The sequence below is a fragment of the Giraffa tippelskirchi genome, chromosome 13 (assembly GCF_054371585.1).
Source record: "Giraffa tippelskirchi isolate mGirTip1 chromosome 13, T2T-mGirTip1v1.2.pri, whole genome shotgun sequence".
Lineage (NCBI taxonomy): Eukaryota > Metazoa > Chordata > Mammalia > Artiodactyla > Giraffidae > Giraffa > Giraffa tippelskirchi.
In genome coordinates, this window is record NC_137287.1 from 115,004,993 (window position 1) to 115,027,256 (window position 22,264).

Sequence of the window (22,264 nt, forward strand, 5' to 3'; positions counted from 1 at the left end):
CTCCTGGCTAAACCTCTGACTCCTTCCTTCCCTTCCTCTAATGTTTCCCATGAATCTGTATCCTCCAAGAAGACAGACAGATGCCAGGAAATCCCTGCTCATGAAGCATTTCACCTGTTCACGCCTGAGATGACCTCCAATAATACATAATTCCTTTGGGTGAAGCAATATCCTCTCCCAGCTTTCTATTGCAAGATGTGAATGAGGAGGCAAGACACATTGATCCTTCTGTGTGATTGCTGAATAAAGTTCTCTTGGGACTTACAAGATGGAGTAGAGTAGACTGGAGCAGTGAAGACAGAGGGAGGGTATGTGTTGGGTAACCTTGGATGACCTCATGGCTCTGCTATTGACTCACCTGCCCCACTGCCCTTGTGCAACGGAGTTCTCCAGGAAGAAGTGGGAGGAGCATTGGGTGCAGTGGGCACCCCACTTGGGAGTCAGGAGACCTGAGTTCTAGCTCTAGGCTCTTCTCAACCTTCTAGATGACTGCAGATAACTCTCTTTCTCTCTCTGAGCCTCAGTTTTGTCTACTCAGTTTGAGGGGAGTTGGGTGAAATTTTTCTGGAAGTATAGTAATGAATGTCAGTTCAGCCCTGATATTCTGGCGCTGAAACATCTCTTCTTTGTGTGTGTGTGTGTGTGTTGGGCTCTGCTAGAGGGGAGGTGGGGAGCAGAGGCTTTGTTGGGGGTAAGAGAACAGAGAGTCCAGTGTCCCTTAGCCCCCCTCCCCAGAAGCCAGGGCACCCCTGTCGTTCTCCAGGGGATGGACTGGACCACGCATCTTGGAGCACAGACAAGAGCAGTGCCTAAACTTCTGGCCTGAGAAACATACAATACACCACTGGCAGTAAGAATGTTTTCTGTTCTACTGTTTTGTTTTCCAGATTCTGTACTAAACATGTCATAAGTATTGTCTTATTTCTCATTAGAACTCCCTCAGATGGGTCATATACACCTCTTTAATTTTGTTAAGAGATTGAAACCATGGGACTTCCCTGACAATCCAAGGGGCAGACTCTGCACTTCCAGTGCAGAGGGTGTAGCTTTGATCCTCGATCAGGGAACTGAGATCCTGCAAGCCACACAGCACAGCCAAAAAAAAAAAGATTGAAATCATGAAAGTGTCATTAATCACTCAAAGACACAGAGCTAGTAAGTGATGATAAGTCCTAGTTTTTTCAAAATTTTTTATTGAAGTATAACTGATTTACAATGTTGTGTTCATTTCTTTTGTACAGCAAAGAGATCCAGTTATAGGTATCCATACACATTCTTTTTCATATGCTTTTCCATTATGGTTTATCACAGGATATTGCATATAGTGCCCGGTGCTATACAGGAGGGCCTTGTTGTTTATTCAGTCTATATATTATAGTTTGCACCTACTAATCCCAAACTCCCAATCCATCCCTCCGCACCCCCACCCCCTTGTAACCGCAAGTCTGTTTTCTATGTCTGTGAGTCTGTTTCTGTTTCATAGATAAGGTCATTTTTGTCATATTTTAAATTACACATATAACTGATATCATATAGTATTTGTCTTTCTCTTTCTGACTTACTTCATTTAGTGTGATAATCTCTAGGTTCACCCATGTTGCTACAAATGGCATTATTTCATTCTTTTTTATGGTTGAATAGTACTCCATTGTGTATATATCATACCTTCTTTATCCATCCATCTGTTTTGTTTTTTTTGTTCATCTGTTGATGGACATTTAGGTTGTTTCCATGTATTGGCTATTTGAATAGGGCTATATGAACATAGGGGCGCAACTAAATCCTATTTTATTTTTAAGTTTTTGGCTGCACCACACAGCTTATGGGATCTCAGTTCCCCAACCAGGGATTGAACCCATGCCTAGCCCATGGCAGTGAAAGCGTCAAGTCCTAACTGGACCCCCAGGGAACTCCCATGAACCCTATTTTTATTATAAACTAGCAATAATCAGAAAATGGAAAAAAAGTTCTCAATACTAATATCAACACAATCAAACCACTCAACAAATTAATGAGAGAAGGCAGAACTTTAAAAAAGAAATGTGAACAATTATTCATGCAGCAAATAAAAAAGACTTGCATAAATAATTAACATGCTCCAGAATGTGAAGATTCAGTATGGTGAAGACAGAAATATTTACCCCTTTGATTTTGTCTCTTTCCTCCATTTTATTGAGATAAAATTGACATATAGCATTGTCTAACTTTAAGGTGTATAACCCGGTGATTTGATATATGTATACACTGCAAAATATTTACCACAGTAAGAATAGTTAATAAATCCTTCTCCTCAGGTAATGGCTATTTTATTGTTGTTGTTGTTATGGTGAGAACATTAAAGCTCTACTTTCATAGAAATTTTCAAGGATGCAATAGTTTTGCCCCTGCACAGCTTCGCTTGGTGATTTTGGCACCAGATTAACAAAACAATCCAAGGAAGGAGTGGTTGTTATTGTTGTTCAGTTGTTCGGTCGCTCAGTCACGTCCGACTCTTTGTGACCCCATGGACTGCAGCAAGCCAGGCTTCCTCGTCCTTAACCATTTCCCAGAGTTTGGTCAAACTCATGTCCATTGAGCCAGTGATGGCATCCAACCATCCCATCCTCTGTCACCCCCTTCTCCTTCTGCCTTCAGTCTTTCCCAGCATCAGGGTCTTTTCAAATGAGTCAGTTCTTCGCATCAGGTGGCCAAAGTATTGGAGCTTCAGCTTCAGCATTGACTTTAGGATTGACTGGTTTGATCTTGCTGTCCAAGGAACTCTCGAGAATCATCTTTTAGGATTTTAAATAGCTCAAAAGATGATGAAGCAAGGGGTTAGAGACAATAAAATGTCTGTAGAGGGGACTTACTTGGTGGTTCAGTTGGGTCCACCTGCCAATGCAAAGGACATGGGTTTGATCCCTGGTCCGGGATCTAGGAACCCATATACAGTGAGGCAAATAGGCCCACAAGCTGCAGCTACTGAGCCCGTGTGCTCTGGAGCCCATGCTCTGCAACAAGAGAAGCCACTGCAAAGAGAAGCCTGCACACCGCAACTAGAGAGTAGCCCCCTTTCGCTGCAACTAGAGAAGCACCTACATACAGTAATGAAGACTCATCTCAGCCAAAAATAAATAAATAAATAAAATTATATTAAAAAAAGAAAAGTCTGTGGGTAGATGTACTTTCCTTTTTTGTTTTGTATCAGTTGTACAAAGAGAAATTTAGGAAGAAATGCTTTTACCAGTTTCACTCAGCAAATCAAAACCTGATTCCCTGTCTCCTAGACCAATGTTCATTCTACCTAACTTTGGAACTTGCTGATTTGATTAAATTCTTGTAAATGTAAATTTCTCTGATTCTGACTGATGCCTGAACATTTGTCTTCTGACACTTGGAGCCCACTGGCATTTTTAAATCATTTATAGCATCAAGGGGGATTTATTCACTCAAAGAAATGCGGGATTCACAGCATGATAAGGGGCCCATTTGGGGAGACATGACTCTGGACCAAGTATCCATTGGTTCCATGTCCCCATTTGGACCAGGTGCTGCTCACTTGGGAGCCTGAACTTGGGCAGAGAAGAGAGTCTTTTCATTCCTATTCAGACATCCAGCCTCATATTCCTTCCAGGTACCTGCTATTCTCTCTCGTTGCTGGATTCAGAAGCAGGCAGTACTGTGCCCAATCCACTTAGACTCAGAGAAGTCCCACACACTCTGAATCTTACTGACACCATCTGTGAAAGAGAAGGCCAGAGCAGGTGGAGGTTTTCAAGCTCTTTGCACTAAAACTCCAAATAACCTAGAACCTAATACAGGCATATCTGACATGTGAATAACTCCAGGCAGGAAGTCAGGGGGAGGGTCAGAAAGTGGATTTGTAACTTCCAGGCACTGTTAAGGTCACACACACAGACACACACACACACAGACACAGACACAGACACACAGACACACACACAAAGCCCTTTGAGCTACGCACAGTAGCTTGAGAAGAACAAACATCAAATGTTCAGTGCCAGTGGGAGGACTCATTCTTGCTCCCTACTTCCACCTGCTGGATCTAGCATCCACCAACCTGGAATGCCCATCAGAGGCTGGGAGCCTTCTGCCCATCTCTGAGGTTTCATGGTCATCCCTGAGGCAGAACAACTGAGCATCACTCAAAGGTTACAGAAAACTCTTAAGTGCTTCTGGTGCCCTATCCAGCATAGGACCAGGGATGCTCTCTTCCCACTGGGCATCTGTGTCATCCTTCTTGGGGTGCCAGTCCTAGGTGTCAAAAACACGCACCCAGTGTTTATCAGCTCTTGGCAACTTCCCTGATCACACAGCCTCCCATCTAGCTAGAACAGACAGTACACTTTGAGATATCATGAACGACTTCTTTACTTAAACATGAAAAACCTGAGGCTCAGAGAGGAAGATGAAGGGCTTTCCAAAGTCACAGAGTGCTCTCCAGCTGGGTCCACAACCAAGATGTAGAACTAACTTCTTGATCGTGTTGTCAGTAATGCATAATCTGTTTCATGCAAGTTAGTCCCTAAAATGAGATCAATATTCTTGAGTGATGGAACAGCACACGGAAATATGTTGATGGAAATGTATAGAAATGGAGAAGATGGTGCAGATGGAAGCAATTTGGCTGAGATGATCCCCTACAAATCTGTCGAATCAGCTATCCTCAATGTCAAGGCAATTACCCTCAATGTTAAGGCAATTATTCTCAGTGGGGTCTTTGGCTCCCCCTTATTCTTCCTTTTCAATGATCTCGACTCCTTGTGTTTTCTACTTTCACGATATTTAGAACAACAGCTCCTGTAGAATCTTTCAGCCTCTTTCATTGTGTAAGAAACTGATGGAGCCCTTGGCAACAATCTCTACAGTTGATAGAACTAAAACCCAGAGGAGGGAAAGAATTGCCCAAAGTTTTATTGAATCAAATATATTACAGTAAAATGCAATGGAAACAATGTTTTTTGAACTGGCATTTCATGATCAATGAGATGGTACATCTTTCATATTGATTCAGGTGTTAGTTAACACTATCTCCCCTCTTCATGAACTGCCTTTTCATGGCCTTTTTCCCTTTTCTATTGAGCTGTTCTGATTAGTTTAATTGCCTTGTCACAGCTCCTCCTTTTACATTTATTTTATTTATTTTAAATGGAAATATATTTGACATATAACACTGTAAATTTAAGGTGTGCCACATATTAACTTGATGCACATATATTGAAATATGATTGCCATTGTATTGATAATTAGTGCCTCCATCATGTTACATAATTATCTTTTTTTAGTGGGTGAAATAAGTTTGAGTCTCAGCAAATTTAAAGATCATAATACAATATTATTGTACATATTCAGTCTACTGTGGATTAGATCTTTAGGACTTATTTCCTACTCTTTACAAATTTGTACACTTAAATAATCTATCTCTTATACCTCCCCATACCTTAGAACTACCGTTTTTCTCTCTGTTTATATGAGTGTGGCTTTTTTAGATTTCATATATAAGTAATATCATACAACACTTGTCTTTGTCCGACTTATCTCACTTAGCATAATGTGTTCAAGGTCCATCCATGTTGTAAATGGCAGGCTTTCCTTCTTTTTCATGGCTGAATAATATTCCATTTTATATATACATATATATATATATACACATACATATATCACATCTTCTTTATCCATTCATCTGTTATGGGCACTTAGGTTGTTTCCATACCTTGGCTATTGTGACAAATGCTGCAATAAATGTAACAGTGTACATATTGTTTGTCTACCTCTGACTGATCTCACCTAGCTTAGTGTCCTCAGGACCCATCCCATTGTCACAAATAGCAAGATTTTCTTATTTTTTAGTGTCTAAATAACATTTACATACATGAATAATAGAATGAAATATTGGAAAAAATCAAGAATTTAACATGAAGACCTAAAAAAGGACAGAGTAAACCACAGGACAACTAAAAGGAAAATAATAATAAAGATAAAACCATAAAATTTCTAAAATCAGGAATAGGAAAACAGTAAAAGATCTAATTAATAAATAAAAGTCCTATTTAAAAATTACAAAATAGTGAGATCACGAGCTATTTAATTTTTTTTAAAATAAGGAAAGAAACAGAACTAAATATAATAAAGCATATTGATGGAAATTACCATGGAATGAGAAAAAGTGATCCTGAGATATTTCGCAGATCAGCTTTTTTTCTCGCCCCTTTTGGCTGCTGTCCTGGCCCCGAGGTTCTGAGGATGAGAAGGCTGGGTGAGGGATGAGCCGGCTGAATAATATTTCAGCGTTACCAAGTGGGACTGAAAACAAAGCTCATGAGATTTAGAGTACAGGCTTTTAAGTAGCTAATTTGCCAATCCAATCAGAAAGGAATTTTCCTAAACTTGAATTGCATCTCAGAGAGGACAGGCCCGGCAGAACTGGAGGACAGCAGTGAAGATGCTCAGAGGAAAAGCATAATGTCTTGGTATTACCTTCCCTACATGACCTTGAATAGACAAGTGCCATGACCGTGGCCTGAGAAGGGTTTGGTGACACTCAGGAATGAGGGTTTGGGTCACACCACCAGGTAAGCCACTGAGAGTAGCTCTGATGGTAGCTGAGGACAAGGAGACTAGAATGGGGTGACGAGGAGGGGTGATGATGATGGCAAGCAGCTGTAGCAGGGGCTGGGGCTGTAGTTTGCCCCACGGACCCCCACTCTCTGTGGTTTCCTACAGGAAGAGAGCCCACCAGAGCTGTTCCCCAGTGTGAATGGAGATGTGGATCCCCAGAGCAGAAGGAGGTGTGCAGCTCAGAGTTCCTTCAAGAAGCAGCTCGCCACCCAACTGCGAGGAGTGTGTTAGCTGATCACGGACAGCAAGTGCTTCTCAGACACTGGGGAAGCCGTTGGCCAGGGACAGAGTAAGGCTGTCGCTCAAGGCTCTTTCCTTTTCTGCCTAATGGAGGACCCCCTCTTTTGGAAAATCCTTGCTCCAGAGCTTCCTCAAGGGGCTGGCAGGGATGCGATCACGTCAGCAAGGTGATGCTTCTGGTACCTAGTTCTGCATCCTCTCCTTCCCTTTCACAGATGTTACTTTGCCATGAAACTTGCCCTGCTAACTCTGTCTGAGCTTCTGCTCCCTTGAGAATGCAATCTGCAAAGCGTGGCTCATGGAATTATGAGGATTCAGGCTCAGGGCACTGTAAGAATGTCCAGGTAACATGATCACAGCCAACCACAGCTCAACAACTGTGTGATGTCAGCACCTTTACTCTGGTCCTGGACACTCACCGCAGCCACCAGTGGTCCCTGACTGAGTGCTGCTGTGGATGAAAATACCGCATTGCTCTGCGAGAGGCTGCCCTTTGGTCCTTGCTGCTTAGGGTCACTCAGTGGAGATCTAAGTGTCAGGCAGGAGCATCAGATTTGCCAGGCATCTTAGTGCAGCCCTAGGTATCAGGGTGAAACAAAGTGACTCATCGGTTTGTTCAGTGTCTGCAGCAGGGGTCTAGAATGTCCATCAAGACTCAAGTGTAGGGACTTCCCTGGTGTTCCAGGGTCTAATCCTCCATGCTCCCAATGCAGGGGACCCGGGTTTGATCTCTGGTCAAGGAACTAGATCCCACATGCTGCAACTAAGAGCTCGAATGCTGCAACTAAAGTTCCCGCATGCTACAACTAAAGATTCAACACAGCCAAAGAAATAAATTAAAAAAAAAAAAAAAGACTCAAGTACGAACTCAAAAGGGAGGTACCAAAATACAGTGGGCAGTCAACAAACATCAGATACCCTCTGCATACTCCCCGTAAAACTCCAGAGACTCTTCACATTGGTGGTTACAAAGGGGACATCACAAATGTTGCCACCTCTGAAACAGAAGCCACACTCCCTGGTCACTATGGCAACGTCCCTGGAAAGCGCCGTCTCTTATCGGACTCCTCTTCTACCAGTTTCTCTCTTAGCAGTAGTTTCTTTCACAAGATCTGAATCATTTTTCTACCCATTTTATTTTTATATTTATTTGGTTGCTCTGGGTGTTAGTTGCAGCACTTGGGATCTTTAGCTGCAGCATGTGGGATCTAGTTCCCTGACCGGGGATTGAACCTAGGCCCTCTGCATAGGGAGCGTGGAGTTCCCAGCCCCTGGACCATCAGGGAAGACCCTCTAACCAGTGAACCAGTGAAGTTGCTCAGTTGTGTCCGACTCTTTACGATCCCATGGACTGTAGCCTACCAGGCTCCTCCATCCATGGAATTTTCGAGGCAAGAATATTGGAGTGGGTTGCCATTTCCTTCTCCAGGGTATCTTCCCGACCCAGGGAGCGAACCCAAATCTCCCTCATTGCAGGCAGAGGCTTTCCCATCTGAGCCAACAGGGAAGCCCTAAATCCTTCTAAAGTGGGATTTTAATCCCAGGTTATCTTCCAGCTTTCCGACACTAGATGGCACTTGGTCTTCTCTAGTCTGCAACTGAGTGTTTTTAGACACTAAGACAGTAATTCTTCAATACTTATCCCAGGGTTGTTTATTCCTGAATCACAGTAGGGTGCCCCCATCGCCTACTGCCTCTGGGCAGAATGATGTCACATCTTGTCCAGCCAACACTGCCAAAGCCTTGGGCATTCTCTTCTGCTTCTCTGCATGGAAGTGAGATGCTGCAGCCATTGGCTGCTGGGAGAAATCCTCACTTCTTCCTTTCTCTGTGTCTGCTTGTAGCAATCACTAGTCCTCACACCCGTGACAGCGTTTGTGCATGGGTTCTTAAAACCAGCACTCGTGCACACATGGTGGCTGCAAAGAAGGCAAGGGGGAGCCGGTGTCTGGGCTTTCCAGCTGCTACAGGGGATGAGCCTCAGCCTCTGACTCCCAAGGCTGACCTGGTGGGACACTCCCTCCTTCCATGTATGCTTAGAAGTCCAGACGTGAAAGTTGTCTAAAGCACCTCATTCCTGCTGTGAGCACTGGAGCAGCTACTCTGCACCCTCCTCTCCATTCTATGTTCTAGTCTCGGCTTCTGCCCTATAGTTTAACCACCTGTTAAAAGGAAGGGGATTGGGACTTCCCTGAGGGTGCAGCAGATAAGAATCTGCCTGCCAATGCAGGGGACATGGATTCGATCCTAATCTGAGAAGATTCCATGTCCTCGAAGCAGCTGAGCCTCTGCATCAAAACTAGAGAGTAGCCACCGCTCCCTGCAACTAGAGAAAGCCTGTATGCAGCAAGGAAGACCCAGTGCAGCCAAATATAAATAAATAAAGCAATGTGCACATGTTAAAAAAAAAGATTTTTAAAAAAGGAAGGGAATTGGATGGAGCAGGATGGCTCCAATATTCTCTAAACCACCTACTGCCTCATCTAGCCTTTTCCACCCTGCCTGTCGTGGTGAGGACAGAACAAGGATGATGGGAAAGGTGAGAACTTCTGGGGCTGGGAAAGGTGAGAACTTCTGGGGCTGCATGATGTTCAGTTCAGTTCAGTCGCTCAGTCAAGTCCGACTCTTTGCAACCCCATGGACTGCAGCGTGCCAGGCCTCCCTGTCCATCGCCAACTCCCGGAGTTTGCTCAAACTCATGTCCATTGTGTTGGTGATGCCATCGAACCATCTCATCCTCTGGCATCCCCTTCTCCTCCTGCCTTCAATCTTTCCCAGCATCAGGGTCTTTTCCAATGAGCCAGCTCTTTGCAACAGGTGGCCAAAGTATTGGAGTTTCAGCTTCAACATCAGTCCTTCCAATGAGCACTCAGGACTGATCTCCTTTAGGATGGACTGGTTGGATCTCCTTGCAGTCCAAGGGACTCTCAAGAGTCTTCTCCAACACCACCGTTCAAAAGCATCAATTCTTCGGTGCTCAGCTTTCTCTATAGTCCAACTCTCACAATCATACATGACCACTGGAAAAACCATAGCCTTGACCAGACGGATTTTGTTGGCAAAGTAATGTCTCTGCTTTTTAATATGCTCTCTAGGTTGGTAATAATTTTCCTTCCAAGGAGCAAGCGTCTTTTAATTTCATGGCTGCAGTCACCATCTGCACTGATTTTGGAGCCCAAAAAATAAAGTCTGCCACTGTTTCCCCATCTATTTGCCATGAAGTGATGGGACCGGATGCCATGATCTTAGTTTTCTGAATGCATGATGTTAGTGAAGTCAATAAGAGATGCTCGCTGAGGTTCCCAGAATGGGCAATGCAGCCAGGAAATATACGGTTAATTGGAACCAGCTCAAGTGCTCCGGCCAGAGACACAGTGTTCCCCAGCTAAGGGACTTTTTGCTGAGATGAAGCTCTGACGTCATACCTGCATGCTCTGTGCGCACCCCCGGGTCACTGATAATTCTTGGACATTACCTGGCCACTTCTTAGGCTCTCCTTGTCCAGAACCTCCTTAGATGAGGCCACTCTGTTCTAGCCAGCCATGTGTATCTGCCCTCAGGTGTCCAGTGGGACAGGGGTCATGCAGAGACACCACAAGCTTCTGAGCTTGTCCCAGAGGCTCAGAGTCACAACCTTCTGCTGAGTTGGAGTTGGAAGTCTCCTTGGATGTTAGCCAAACACCCTCATTTCAAAAAGGAGAAAACTGACGTCTAGGGGTATCATCAAAGTTCACACGAGGAATCATGGGTGGAGCTGGGGCTAGGAGCCACCTGTCCTGATATTATGTTTTTTCTCTTTCCATAGGGTGTTTTTTTCATTACTCTATTTTATCACTGGTTTTATTTTAATGGCATTGCCTAATAACTGTTCCCATTTTATATAGGATGTTGAATAAAATAGGAGGACGAGTAACCTTTCAAAGAAAGACTTCATGCTCTATTCGTCTGATTTGAACTGGATTTCAAGTTCATGGCAGGAATTCCAGAGTAACAGAATTTCTCAACCCAAAGTGTAGAATCAGGGACTTCCCTGGTGGTCCAGTGGTTAAGACTCTGCTTTCACTGCAAGGGGCATGGATTCTATCCCTCACTGGGAACTAAGATCCCATATGCCCATCTGGCACAGCCAAAAAAACAAAAACAAAACCCAAGCAGCAACAACAAAAGAAACATAACAGAAAAACAATCCCAAAGTATAGAATCAAAGATAATAGTCAAAGAATTGGGCAGGAGTTGAGAAGTCAACTATGAACCGAGGCTCTGCAGTTTGCCAGGTCAGCCATTATCATGAGTGTCCTGCATCATTCTGGCGCCCTCTCAAAGGTGTCTCTGCTTTTTTCTCACCAATTTACTCCTCACCAGGCAGAGACCTTTGCTTATATTCTTGGAGTGTTTCTCAAGCAAGATGGGTCCTAACGGACCAAGTCACCCATTTTATAATAACTGAGACAGAGACCAGTGGTAGATGGAATTTGCGCCAAAAATCAACAGCGGGAAACCAGTTTCATGGGGAAAAAAAATTAAGAATCGTGTTGACTTTCATCTGTATTTCTTTAATTATAGGCACAGTTATATATATGGATATGCTACTTGCATAAGCTTTCTTCCATCCATATGTTCCTGGCCTGTGTCCATGTTTCTATTAGGTGATCTGTTTTTTTTTTACTGTATTGTAAAATGTCTTTCTATATATTATAGAATATATATTCCTATTGTATGTATTTACTCACATTTTCAGAATTTCTAATTTTTTTTCCTACTGTAGGATTGATTTTACCCTACAAAAGTTTTTCATTTGCTTGTGGTTAACTGTATCAGTTGGCTTTCAGAAATCATTCCCACATATGCATTGTACAAAACTTCAGTTAGGTATTCTTTGAGTATTTTTATAGTTCAAATTTTATGTTTATATCCCTGATCATCTAAAGCTTATTTTAAGATAATGGGTGGGGCAGAAGTCCAGTGTTTCCCCCTGAATTGCTAATGATCCGTCTCAGTATGATTTACTGGATTAGCTAACATTTCTCCAGTGATATGAAATTCTGCCTCTATCATTTATAAATTACCATAGGCATTGAGTTTCTCTTTTCTTCCATTACATTGGGTGTGTTCCCTCACCATTACTGTACACGTTAATTCTGTAGATATATTTTTATGAGAATTTTTGGTGACAGTGAAATTAGCTGGTGATGACTTCACAGTGCATACAAATGCTGAATCACTGTCGTACATCTGAAGCTAATTTAATGTTATATGTCAATTACACCTCAATTAAAAGATACATTTATGATTTCAAGCATGTTACTGAGATGTTCAATGGGCTCTGAAAAAAACTAAAAATCAAATCAAATATCTGATTAAAAAAAACGTAACCTTTGGGACTCCCCTGGCAGTCCAGGGGTGAAGACTTCGCCTTTCAATGCCAGGGCTTCGGGTTCAGTCCCTGATCGGGGAGCTAGGGCCCCACATGCCTTGTGGCTAGAAAAACAAAATATAAAACAGAACCAATATTGTAACAAATTCAATAAGGATTTTAAAAATAAAAAATCTAAAAGAAAATCTCCTGACATGTAAAATAGAACCAGGGCTGAAGTTCTCCTGCTGAGAGTCTAGAATCTATGCAGCAGGATACCTTTAGGTATTGTGAGCAGAAAAGCCCCTGAAAAAAACCAATGTTTCATAAAAGCCAGGACACAGAAGGACAGCTGAGCAAAATCTGCTTGATGATGCTGCAGAGGACTTGACATCCAGTCATGTATTTCCTTCCTTGAAAGTGAAAGTCGCTCAGTCATGTCCAACTCTTTGCCACCCCATGGAATAGTCCATGGAATTCTCCAGGCCAGAATATTGGGGTGAGTAGCCCTTCCCTTCTCCAGGGGGTCTTCCTAACCCAGGGATCCAATCCAGGTCTCCTTCATTGCAAGCGGATTCTTTACCAGCTGAGCCACCAGGGAAGCCTAAATTTCCCCAAAGGAATTGTCCTTGGTGAACACAAATACTGACCCAATACATCTAACCAAGGATTTCTTACTTTTGCCACTACTACCATTTGGAGCCACATACTTCTTGTGGTGATCAGGGCTTTCCTGTGTATTGTAGGATGTTTGGCAGCAGTTCTGGGCTCTACCTACTAGAAAGATCATCCCCTCAAGTTATAAAACGTACCCAGGCATTGCCCAATGTCCTCAGTGGCAAAATCACTTTGATTGAGAATCACAGATCTAGGGCTAATGCCATTACCCCAGAACACTGGATCCCTTGAAAAACTAAACACACTCAAATCCTGGAACATTTCCAACAAGCTAAGTTCTTTCCCACACCCCGACCCATTAACTGTTATTTTAGGAAGGTTAGCATCAGACAGTATCTTCACTTATATTTCCTGGTTTTCCTGTTAAACTGTGTGACTCTATCAGCATAACACTCAGTTTTTAGTATTCACTAAATTGCCAGGGGACGGCTCTATTTTTTCAAAAAATTCCCTGTGGCATAAATTTCTGGAGGCAGGGGATGGAGGGTGGGGGGTTGTGGGGTCAGAGTTTGAGATATACTGGCAACCTATCCCTCCCAGGGAGGTTATAACCCTTGAGAGGGAGCTGGGAGAATGAAATTTGCTATTTGTAACAACATGGATGGACCTACAGTGTATTATGCCAAGTGAAATTAATCAAGCAGAGGATAACAAATACCATATGATTTTACTTAAATGTGGAATCTAAATAATAAAACAAATACAGACTCATAGTTGGAGAGGACAGATCAGTGGTTACCAGAGGGGAGGGTGGTTTCAGGGTGGCAGGGGAGGGAAGTAGGTGAAGGGAATCCATTGTATAGTGATGGATGGTAACTAGACTTAAGGTGGTGATCCTTTTGTAGCATATACAAATAACAAATTATAATTTATATACTGCCAACATTTTAAATTTTGCTATATAACAAATTGACCTTAATTTAAAAATGTTTTTTTTCATTGGAAGCTCAACTCTAAATTTTGTAAAAGGGCATATGCAGTGCTGTGAAAAACCAGCTAAATGAGACCTGTTGTTCTTTTTGTTAAATGCCTAAATTTGCAACAGTTCTCTCTAATAAAATCCTTTTCAAAGAAGGAAATAAAGAGAGAAAAGCAGGTGAGAAGTTGTTGGACAGAGTTGCTGCTCCAGGAAGCCATCTTTCTCCCCAGCATCTCTCTGCCTACCCCATCTGGTACCAACTCCCCTGTGTGTATCCACAGATCTGCTTCTCATCACTGCTCAAGACAGATTTGTTCTTTGCCACCAAGCAAGTGGAAACAACACACACTTTTACAGGATTGCATAAAAAGCTAGAAGGGTTATTTGGCCTGAGGTTCACATTCCAAAATAACCTCAGGTTAGACTTTTGAACTTATAAAGAAATGAAGTTTATATAAAGTCAAGGAGACATAAAAGCAGGTGTTAAAAGTAGAAAACATGACTGCACTTAAACTTACGCAATGCCCAACGCACGATCAGTTCAGTTCAGTCGCTCAGTCGTATCCGACTCTTTGTGACCCCATGGACCAAAGAACGCCAGGCTTCCCTGTCCATCGCCAACTCCCAGAGTTTAATCAAACTCATGTCCATTGAGTCGGTGATGCCATCCAATCATCTCGTCCTCTGTTGTTCCCTTCTCCTCCTGGCCTCAATCTTTCCCAGCATCAGGGTCTTTTCCAAGGAGTCAGTTCTTTGCATCAGGTGGCCAAAGTATAAGTTTAAGCTTCAACATCAGTCCTTCCAATGAGCATTAAGGACTGATCTCCTTTAGGATGGACTGGTTGGGTCTCCTTGTAGTTCAAGGGACTCTCAAGAGTCTCCTCCAACACCACAGTTCAAAAGCATCAATTCTTCAGCACAGTTTTCTCTATAGTCCAACTCTCACATTCATACATGACTACTGGAAAAACCATAGCCTTGATGAGACAGACCTTTGTTGACAAAGTAATGTCTCTGCTTTTTAATATGTTCTCTACGTTGGTCATAACTTTCCTTCCAAGGAGTAAGAGTCTTTTAATTTCATGGCTATAATCACCATCTGCACTGATTTTGGAGCCCCAAAAAATGAAGTCTGACACTGTTTCCACTGTTTCCCCATCTATTTCCCATGAAGTGATGGGACCAGGTGCCATGATCTTAGTTTTCTGAATGTTGAGCTTTAAGCCAACTTTTTCACTCTCCTCTCTCACTTTCATCAAGAGGCTCTTTAGTTCTTCTTCACTTTCTGCCATAAGGGTGGTGTCATCTGCATATCTGAGGTTATTGATATTTCTCCCGGCAATCTTGATTCCAGCTTGTGTTTCCTCCAGCCCAGAGTTTTTCATGATGTACTCTGCATATAAGTTAAATAAGCAGGGTGACAATATACAGCCTTGACGTACTCCTTTTCCTATTTGGAATCAGTCTGTTGTTCCATGTCCTAACTGTTGCTTCCTCCATACAGATTTCTCAAGAGGCAAGTCAGGTGGTCTGGTATTCCCACCTCTTTCAGAATTTTCCAGTTTATTGTGATCCACACAGTCAAAGGCTTTGGATAGTCAATAAAGCAGAAATGGATGTTTTTCTAGAACTCTCTTGCTTTTTTGATGATCCAGCGGATGTTGGCAATTTGATCTCTGATTTCTCTGTCCTTTCTAAAACCAGCTTGAACATCTGGAAGTTCACGGTTCATATATTGCTGAAGCCTGGCTTGGAGAATTTTGAGTATTACTTTACTAGTGTGTGAGATGAGTGCAATTGTGAAGCAGCCGTGAAAAGATACCCCATGTCCATGGTAAGAGAAACCCCAGTAAGATGGTAGGTGCTGAGAGAGGGCATCAGAGGGCAAACAGACTGAAACCACAATCATAGAAAACTAACCAATCTAATCACATGGACCACAGCCTTGTCTAACTACAAGCCATGCCATGTAGGGCCACCCAAGACGGACGGGTCATGGTGGAGAGTTCTGACAAAATGTGGTCCACTGGAGAAGGGAATGGCAAACCACTTCAGTATTCTTTCCTTGAGAACCCCATGAACAGTATGAAAAGACAGAAAGATAGGACACTGAAAGATGAAGCCCCCAGACTGGTAGGTGCCCAATATGCTACTGGAGATCAGTGGAGAAATAACTCCAGAAATAATGAAGAGACGGAGCCAAAGCAAAAAGAACACCCAGTTGTGGATGTGACTGGTGATGGAAGCAAGATCTGATGCTGTAAACAGTAATATTGCATAGGAACCTGGAATGTTAGGTCCATGAATCAAGGCAAATTGGAAGTTGTCAAACAGGAGATGGCAAGAGTGAACATCGACATTTTAGGAATCAGTGAACTAAAATGGACTGGAATGGGGGAATTTAACTCAGATGATCATTATATCTACTACTGTGGGCAAGAATCCCTTAGAAGAAATGGAGTAGCCATGACAGTCAACAAAAGAGTCTGAAATGCAGTACTTGGATGCAATCTTAAAAATGACAGAATGATCCTATTCATTTCCAAGGCAAACCATTCAATATCACGGCAATCCAAGTCTATGCCCCGACCAATAATGCTGAAGAAATTGAAGAAAGTAGGGAAAACCACTAGACCATTCAGGTATGACCTAAATCAAATCCCTTACGATTATACAGAGGAAGTGAGAAATAGATTTAAGGGACTAGATCTGATAGAGTGCCTGATGAACTATGGACGGAGGTTTGTGACATTGTACAGGAGACAGGGATCAAGACCATCTCCAAGAAAAAGAAATGCAAAAAGCAAAATGGCTGTCTGAGGAGGCCTTACAAATAGCTGTGAAAAGAAGAGAAGTGAAAAGCAAAGGAAAAAAGGAAAGATATACCCATTTGAATGCAGAGTTCCAAAGAATAGCAAGGAGAGATAAGAAAGCCTTCCTCAATGATCAATGCAAAGAAATAGAGGAAAACAATAGAATGGGAAAGACTAGAGATCTCTTCAAGAAAATTAGAGATACCAAGGGAACATTTCATGCAAAGATGAGCTCAATAAAGGACAGAAATGGTATGGCTCTAACAGAAGCAGAAGATATTAAGAAGAGGTGGCAAGAATACACAGAAGAACTGTACAAAAAACTTCATGACCCAGATAACCACGATGGTGTGATCACTCACCTAGAGCCAGACATCCTGGAATGTGAAGTCAAGTGGGCCTTAGGATGCATCACTATGAACAAAGCTAGTGGAGGTGATGGAATTCCAGTTGAGTTATTTCAAATCTTAAAAAACGATGCTGTGAAAGTGCTGCCCTCAATATGTCAGCAAATTTGGAAAACCCAGCAGTGGCCACAGGACTGGAAAAGGTCAGTTTTCATTTCAATCCCTAAGAAAGGCAATGCCAAAGAATGCTCAAACTACCAATGCACGATAGTGTCCATAAATCTCCATATTAAGGGAGTTCCCTGGCGGTCCAGTGGTTGAATCTGCCTGCTGATGCAGGGATACTGATTCAATCCTTGGTCTGGGAGGATTCCACATGCCACTGGGCACCTAAACCCATGGCCACAGCTACTGAAGCCTGCACGTCTTAGAGCCCGTGAGCCACGACAAGAGAAGCCATCACAATGAAAAGCCCACAGACCGCAACTAAAGAGTAGCCCCCGTTTGCTGCAACTAGAGAAAGCCCAGGCACAGCCAAAATACATAAATAAATAATATTTAAAATGGGAGAGTTGGTTTGTTTTATTTTTTAGAGTTGGTTTTTTTTTTAATTTTGCTAATAGCTTATTATTGTGCCTTGTCTTTGTAGCTGTGTGTGTTTCAAAGGTTAATTTGTTCAAAGGAAACTTTGAATGTACCCATTTCTGAAATCTATGAGGAGGGTTGGGTTAAATTGTCCTAGATACATGGTCAGAAGGGGAGAGAGTTTGTCAGACCCGATAAAATGCCCTGAGAAAGACCATTCCCTCCTATTTGCCACCAAATCCACTGCATAAAGCAAGAATGATTATGGGCCGGGCCAGCCCAGACACTCCCTGAAGAAGAGGGAGGACTTGTGGGCTCTCAGAGGTTATGCCTCAGAGGTTATTACAGTTCCTTTTTCAAGGATGGGAGACTTGATACTTCCTGCTCAAATGCAGGCGCCTTTGACCTTGGACCCTGGGAACTACAGCTCCCCCTGCTGGCCGCTGCCGGCCAGAGTCGATATAAACAAGACATCCAGCCTCCACGTTCACCCACACTCTTTGCTTCCATTATGAAGATGAGCAGCCTCTCCGCGCTCCCCGTGATCTTTCTCCTGCTCTGCGTCCACACGGCACAGCCGGGACCCCGCAAAGGTGCGTGGAGGGCGTGGCGGGCCTCGGTGTGGTGGGGGTGGGGGCACGCTTTCTCCAAGGAGCTGATGGGACACGCTGGCGCAGATGCCCTGGGGCCCCCACCTCACCCTGTGGCATTTTTCCCCAGCCGTCCAGAAACCTGGATATTGCCCAGAATTTTTTCTTTCCTGCCCTTTCGTCCTTTTACCTATGTGCCGGCGCGATATTGGGTGCAAGGGGCCCAAGAAGTGTTGTTTCTACAACTGTAGGCGTCAGTGTATGGAGCCGTGGATGTCGTTGGAGTGAGGTGAGAAGCCCCCCGCCCCCCACCGCCTCCGCTTTGCCCCTGGAACGTTCCAGAAGAGCCAGGTCTCCCAGAGGGAGTGGAGGACTCAGTGCCCTTAGATTTCATGGAAATAAGAGCTTTTAAATTGAGATCTGATCTGGGACTTCTCTGGCGGTTCAGTGGTTGAGACACAGCGTTTCCATTGTAGGGGGGCCTTGGTTGGGTCCCTGACTGGGCAAGTAAGGTCCGGTCTGTCTGCCCCAAAACTCGCCTCAAAAACAGTGAAGAGAGAGGCCCTTCAAACCTCCTTCTTCAGAAAATGTATCATTTGTGTCTTAGGCATCATTGTTTGGTGAAATGACAAGGAGGTTAGGATGAGATTATCTCTAAACGTCTGAACTGTTACTGAATCCAGGGCCGTTAAAAAAAAAAAATCTGTTTATTTGGCTGCACTGGGTCTTAGTTGCAGCAGGCAGGATCTTTGATCTTCGCTGAAGCTTGTGGGATCCATTTCCTTGACCAGGGATGGAACCCCGGCCCCTCGCATTGGGAGTGCAGAGTCTTAGCCACTCTACCACCAGGGAAGGCCCTGGCCATTTTTTTTTTTCTAATAGCTTGTAATAAGGAAGCACTTTCCTCTTTACACTTAAACAGTGAGGTAAGGGGTTCTGAGATTATAATTCTTCAGAACGGCTTGCCTAGAATTCCCGAACCCTGATTCCTTGGAAGTACATCTCAGCATCCTTGGGAGGAGAGTGGGTGCAGACCATCGTGGTCATGGGATCCAGCCGTGTTCCCCGCACGGTTTGCATCATCCCGTGTCTCTCTTTCTTTCTCTCCCCTCCCCAGATAGAAACCTCTCTTTAGAGGTGTCTTGAGGAGGCTTGAGAAGACGCGGGGGAGTCCAGGCTCAGACTTGAATAACTGATCTCCAGTGCTTCCCTGCTCGCTTCATTCCACAAGACTTCCTTTTATCAAGAGTTGAATGCTTCTCGATATGAAAATGCCACAAAGAAATAAAGTGTTATCTATTTAAAACTACAGGAAAATCTATGACTACTGAGTCTCTCTCTCTCCCCCGCCCCACTTCTCTGTCTTCAACCTTTTGTGGGGGATCCTTCGGTGATTGTATGAAAGGATGGGATTACTGTTTCACCTTTAGTCTTGACAAGTGCCTGCACTTCTGTTTTACTGATAAGTTTTTTTTTAATGCCTCCTGACACTCAGACTGTCTGTTCGTTAAGTTCCCAGGGCATCTTTGAGTCAGAGTTTCTGTGTTTGGATGCTATGAAAGATGTACATTCTTATCCTGAGGTGGAGGGGCAGGTCTCTTCGCTACATTGTCTCTGGTACGGCTGCTGGTGGCCTTTCCACTTGTGGGAGTTGTCTGATGTGGGACTAGACTTGGGGCTTCAAGGTTGGAAATGGAGTGGAACGTGGCCTTAGTTCTAAGCTACTTTAGGGTCTAAAATCTAGGCCTTCATAAATTTAGAAAAGGAAATTCTCTTAGCAACCTTGAATCTTAGTTTAAGGGGTCTAAGACCCTAATCTACCTAATAATGAAGTGTTATTTAGCCATGCATTTCCTCTCTTTCTGCTTTGTGATTCTGTCTTGATTTGGGATCACATAGGGATTTCAGGTCTTAGAGAGTGGTCTTCAAAAAATGTGTTTTTCTTTTTTACCTTCATTAACTGTGAAAATTCCCGTGATAAATAGACAAATATCAATTTTCAAATTTATGAAAATTTGGAATATATGTATAGTATAATCTTATACTATATATAGTAATTATCCATCTAGTTATAACCTTTAATCACAACAATAATTTTCTGTTCTCTCACAGACAGAAAACCAGAAGGCAGGTGACTTAAGCGCTAATGTACAAAATACTTCAGTAAACACTAATGTCACCAAGAGCATAGGAACATTCTGCTAAACATGTTAACTGATGCTCAATCTACAATATGTAAATATACTTAAAAGTATATCTTATTGGTGACTAACGTTTGGTATTCTCTATCTTACTTAGAAATTGTCCAGGTGTCCAAGGATGATGTACTAGTTAGAAAATAGGAGAGAGAAAAAGAAGAAATGCATGGTATATTTCAGAAAATAAATGGTAGAAATTTTCTAAAAATATGTTTTTCTTTGACATGTACATCTTAAATTTTTGAAGAACTGCTGATTTCCTAGAAGGTTTTAAGTTGATATGTATTTTTTCATCATAATTTATATCATGGCAAGTGATACATTTTTTGGTACCTGATGAACATTGTTATTTAAATAAAATGAGAACCTCACTCTTTTTCATGGTTTCTAATGGAATTTCACCGCCCTCTTCACTTGAGAGTAATGTCTACAAGAAAAAAAAAATTCTTTCTTTTTCTAATCTTCTTCTGCCTCCTGGCTTCCTTTCCCTTCGTTGCTTGAACAATTCAAACCAAAAACCAACAGGTGAGCGACTGAGCTTAAGGTCCCCTGGACAGCAGATGTCAGGGGATGATTAGCTCACCAAGGGCTTCCTGGGGAAAAGGCTTGTCGGGGTAAATGGGTGACAAGGGGATGAGGGCAGCCGTCAGACTAGATGCAGGGCTGCCTCCTGGCGAAGGAGGGAAAGACAGAGGGTTGTGGAGGAAGAGTCTTAGAAGACAGTGTCATAGTAAAGAAGTGTTGGCCTGGCTGAAGGGGAGGGTTTGAATCCCAGTCACCTACTGGGGGTATCTCAGAATGGGCAGGGGTGGCGGGGTGCCTGGCTAGCTCGGGGGTGAGCTCCTCTTTCTTTCCTGGGGCAGGGGTTCAACCCAGTCCTTCCACAGGCATCCCCGGAAAGGGACCCCTGACAAACAGAGACCAGATCCCGTGAGGGCTTCATCTGGGAGTGCGCCTGGACCGCCCGAAATGACCCTTTGCGTAGACAGCTCTGTCTGCACATCCTCTGCGTGTGTGTCTCTCACCCCCTCCCTCCCTGCCTCTCTCTCCTCCTCTCATTCTCTGCATCGCCTTTGTTCTCTTGCTCTTCATCTTCTGTCCCCTCTGTATCTTGCTTTTCATTTCCGGTTTGTTTTATTACCGTCTTGCTGTCTTTCTCTCCTGTCTTGCTCATTCTTCCGTCTTAGTTTTCATCGAGTTGTTTCCATGTGTGTGCTTTCTTTTCTCCTCTCTCTTTCTGTCCTGCTCTGTTCCACGTGCCTGTTATCTTTCCCTGGGCCAGGAACACCTGTACGGGAACCCGGCACGTTCCCTCAGGAGTCAGCGACAGGTCATGGCCCCTGGTCAGGCTGTCCTTAGCACCCTCCCCTTGCCCATACTCCCCCACAGCCTTCGTTATGGCTTCTGGGGAATCCTTTCACCTTCCTGGGAAGATGGTCTCTGAGCCCTTAAATCCACCTCCCTCCTTTGTCTATGTTATATCTCTTGAGGAAGAGAAAGCTGAAGACTCTCCCCTGCCCATAACCCCCTGTTGGGGCTGGAGCTTTCAGCCAGCCCCTGCCCCTGCCTCTGCCCCCCGACGGGTGCCAGGATGGCCAGCAGTGTTCGGAGAAGAAGCAATGCTAGCTTCGTATTAGTTGCATGAAAGGCAGGAATCCTCCAGCTGTTCTGAACCCATGAGAGGGGCAAAGATTGAGATGGAGGGCAGAGGGTCTTGGGATGCTGGTGTTCAGTTCAGTTCAGTCGCTCAGTCGTGTCTGACGCTTTGCAACCCCATAGACTGCAGCACGCCAGGCTTCCCTGTCCATCATCAACTCCCGGAGCCTACTCAAGCTCATGTCCATCACATTGGTGATGCCATCCAACCATCTCATCCTCTGTTGTTCCCTTCTCCTCCCACCTTCAATCTTTCCCAGCATCAGG

At 43.6% G+C, this 22,264-nt stretch overlaps 1 protein-coding gene across 1 annotated transcript; it reads left to right on the forward strand.

The window, feature by feature from the left end:
* The first annotated feature begins 18,042 nt into the window (after positions 1-18,042).
* Positions 18,043-20,717, forward strand: LOC145532332 (WAP four-disulfide core domain protein 15A-like). Its single transcript, XM_081557102.1, has 3 exons — positions 18,043-18,146; positions 18,274-18,432; positions 19,261-20,717. Exons 1-2 carry the CDS (start codon positions 18,065-18,067, stop codon positions 18,429-18,431), a joined length of 240 nt encoding a protein of 79 aa, XP_081413228.1. The 5' UTR covers positions 18,043-18,064; the 3' UTR covers position 18,432; positions 19,261-20,717.
* The last annotated feature ends 1,547 nt before the right edge of the window (positions 20,718-22,264 follow it).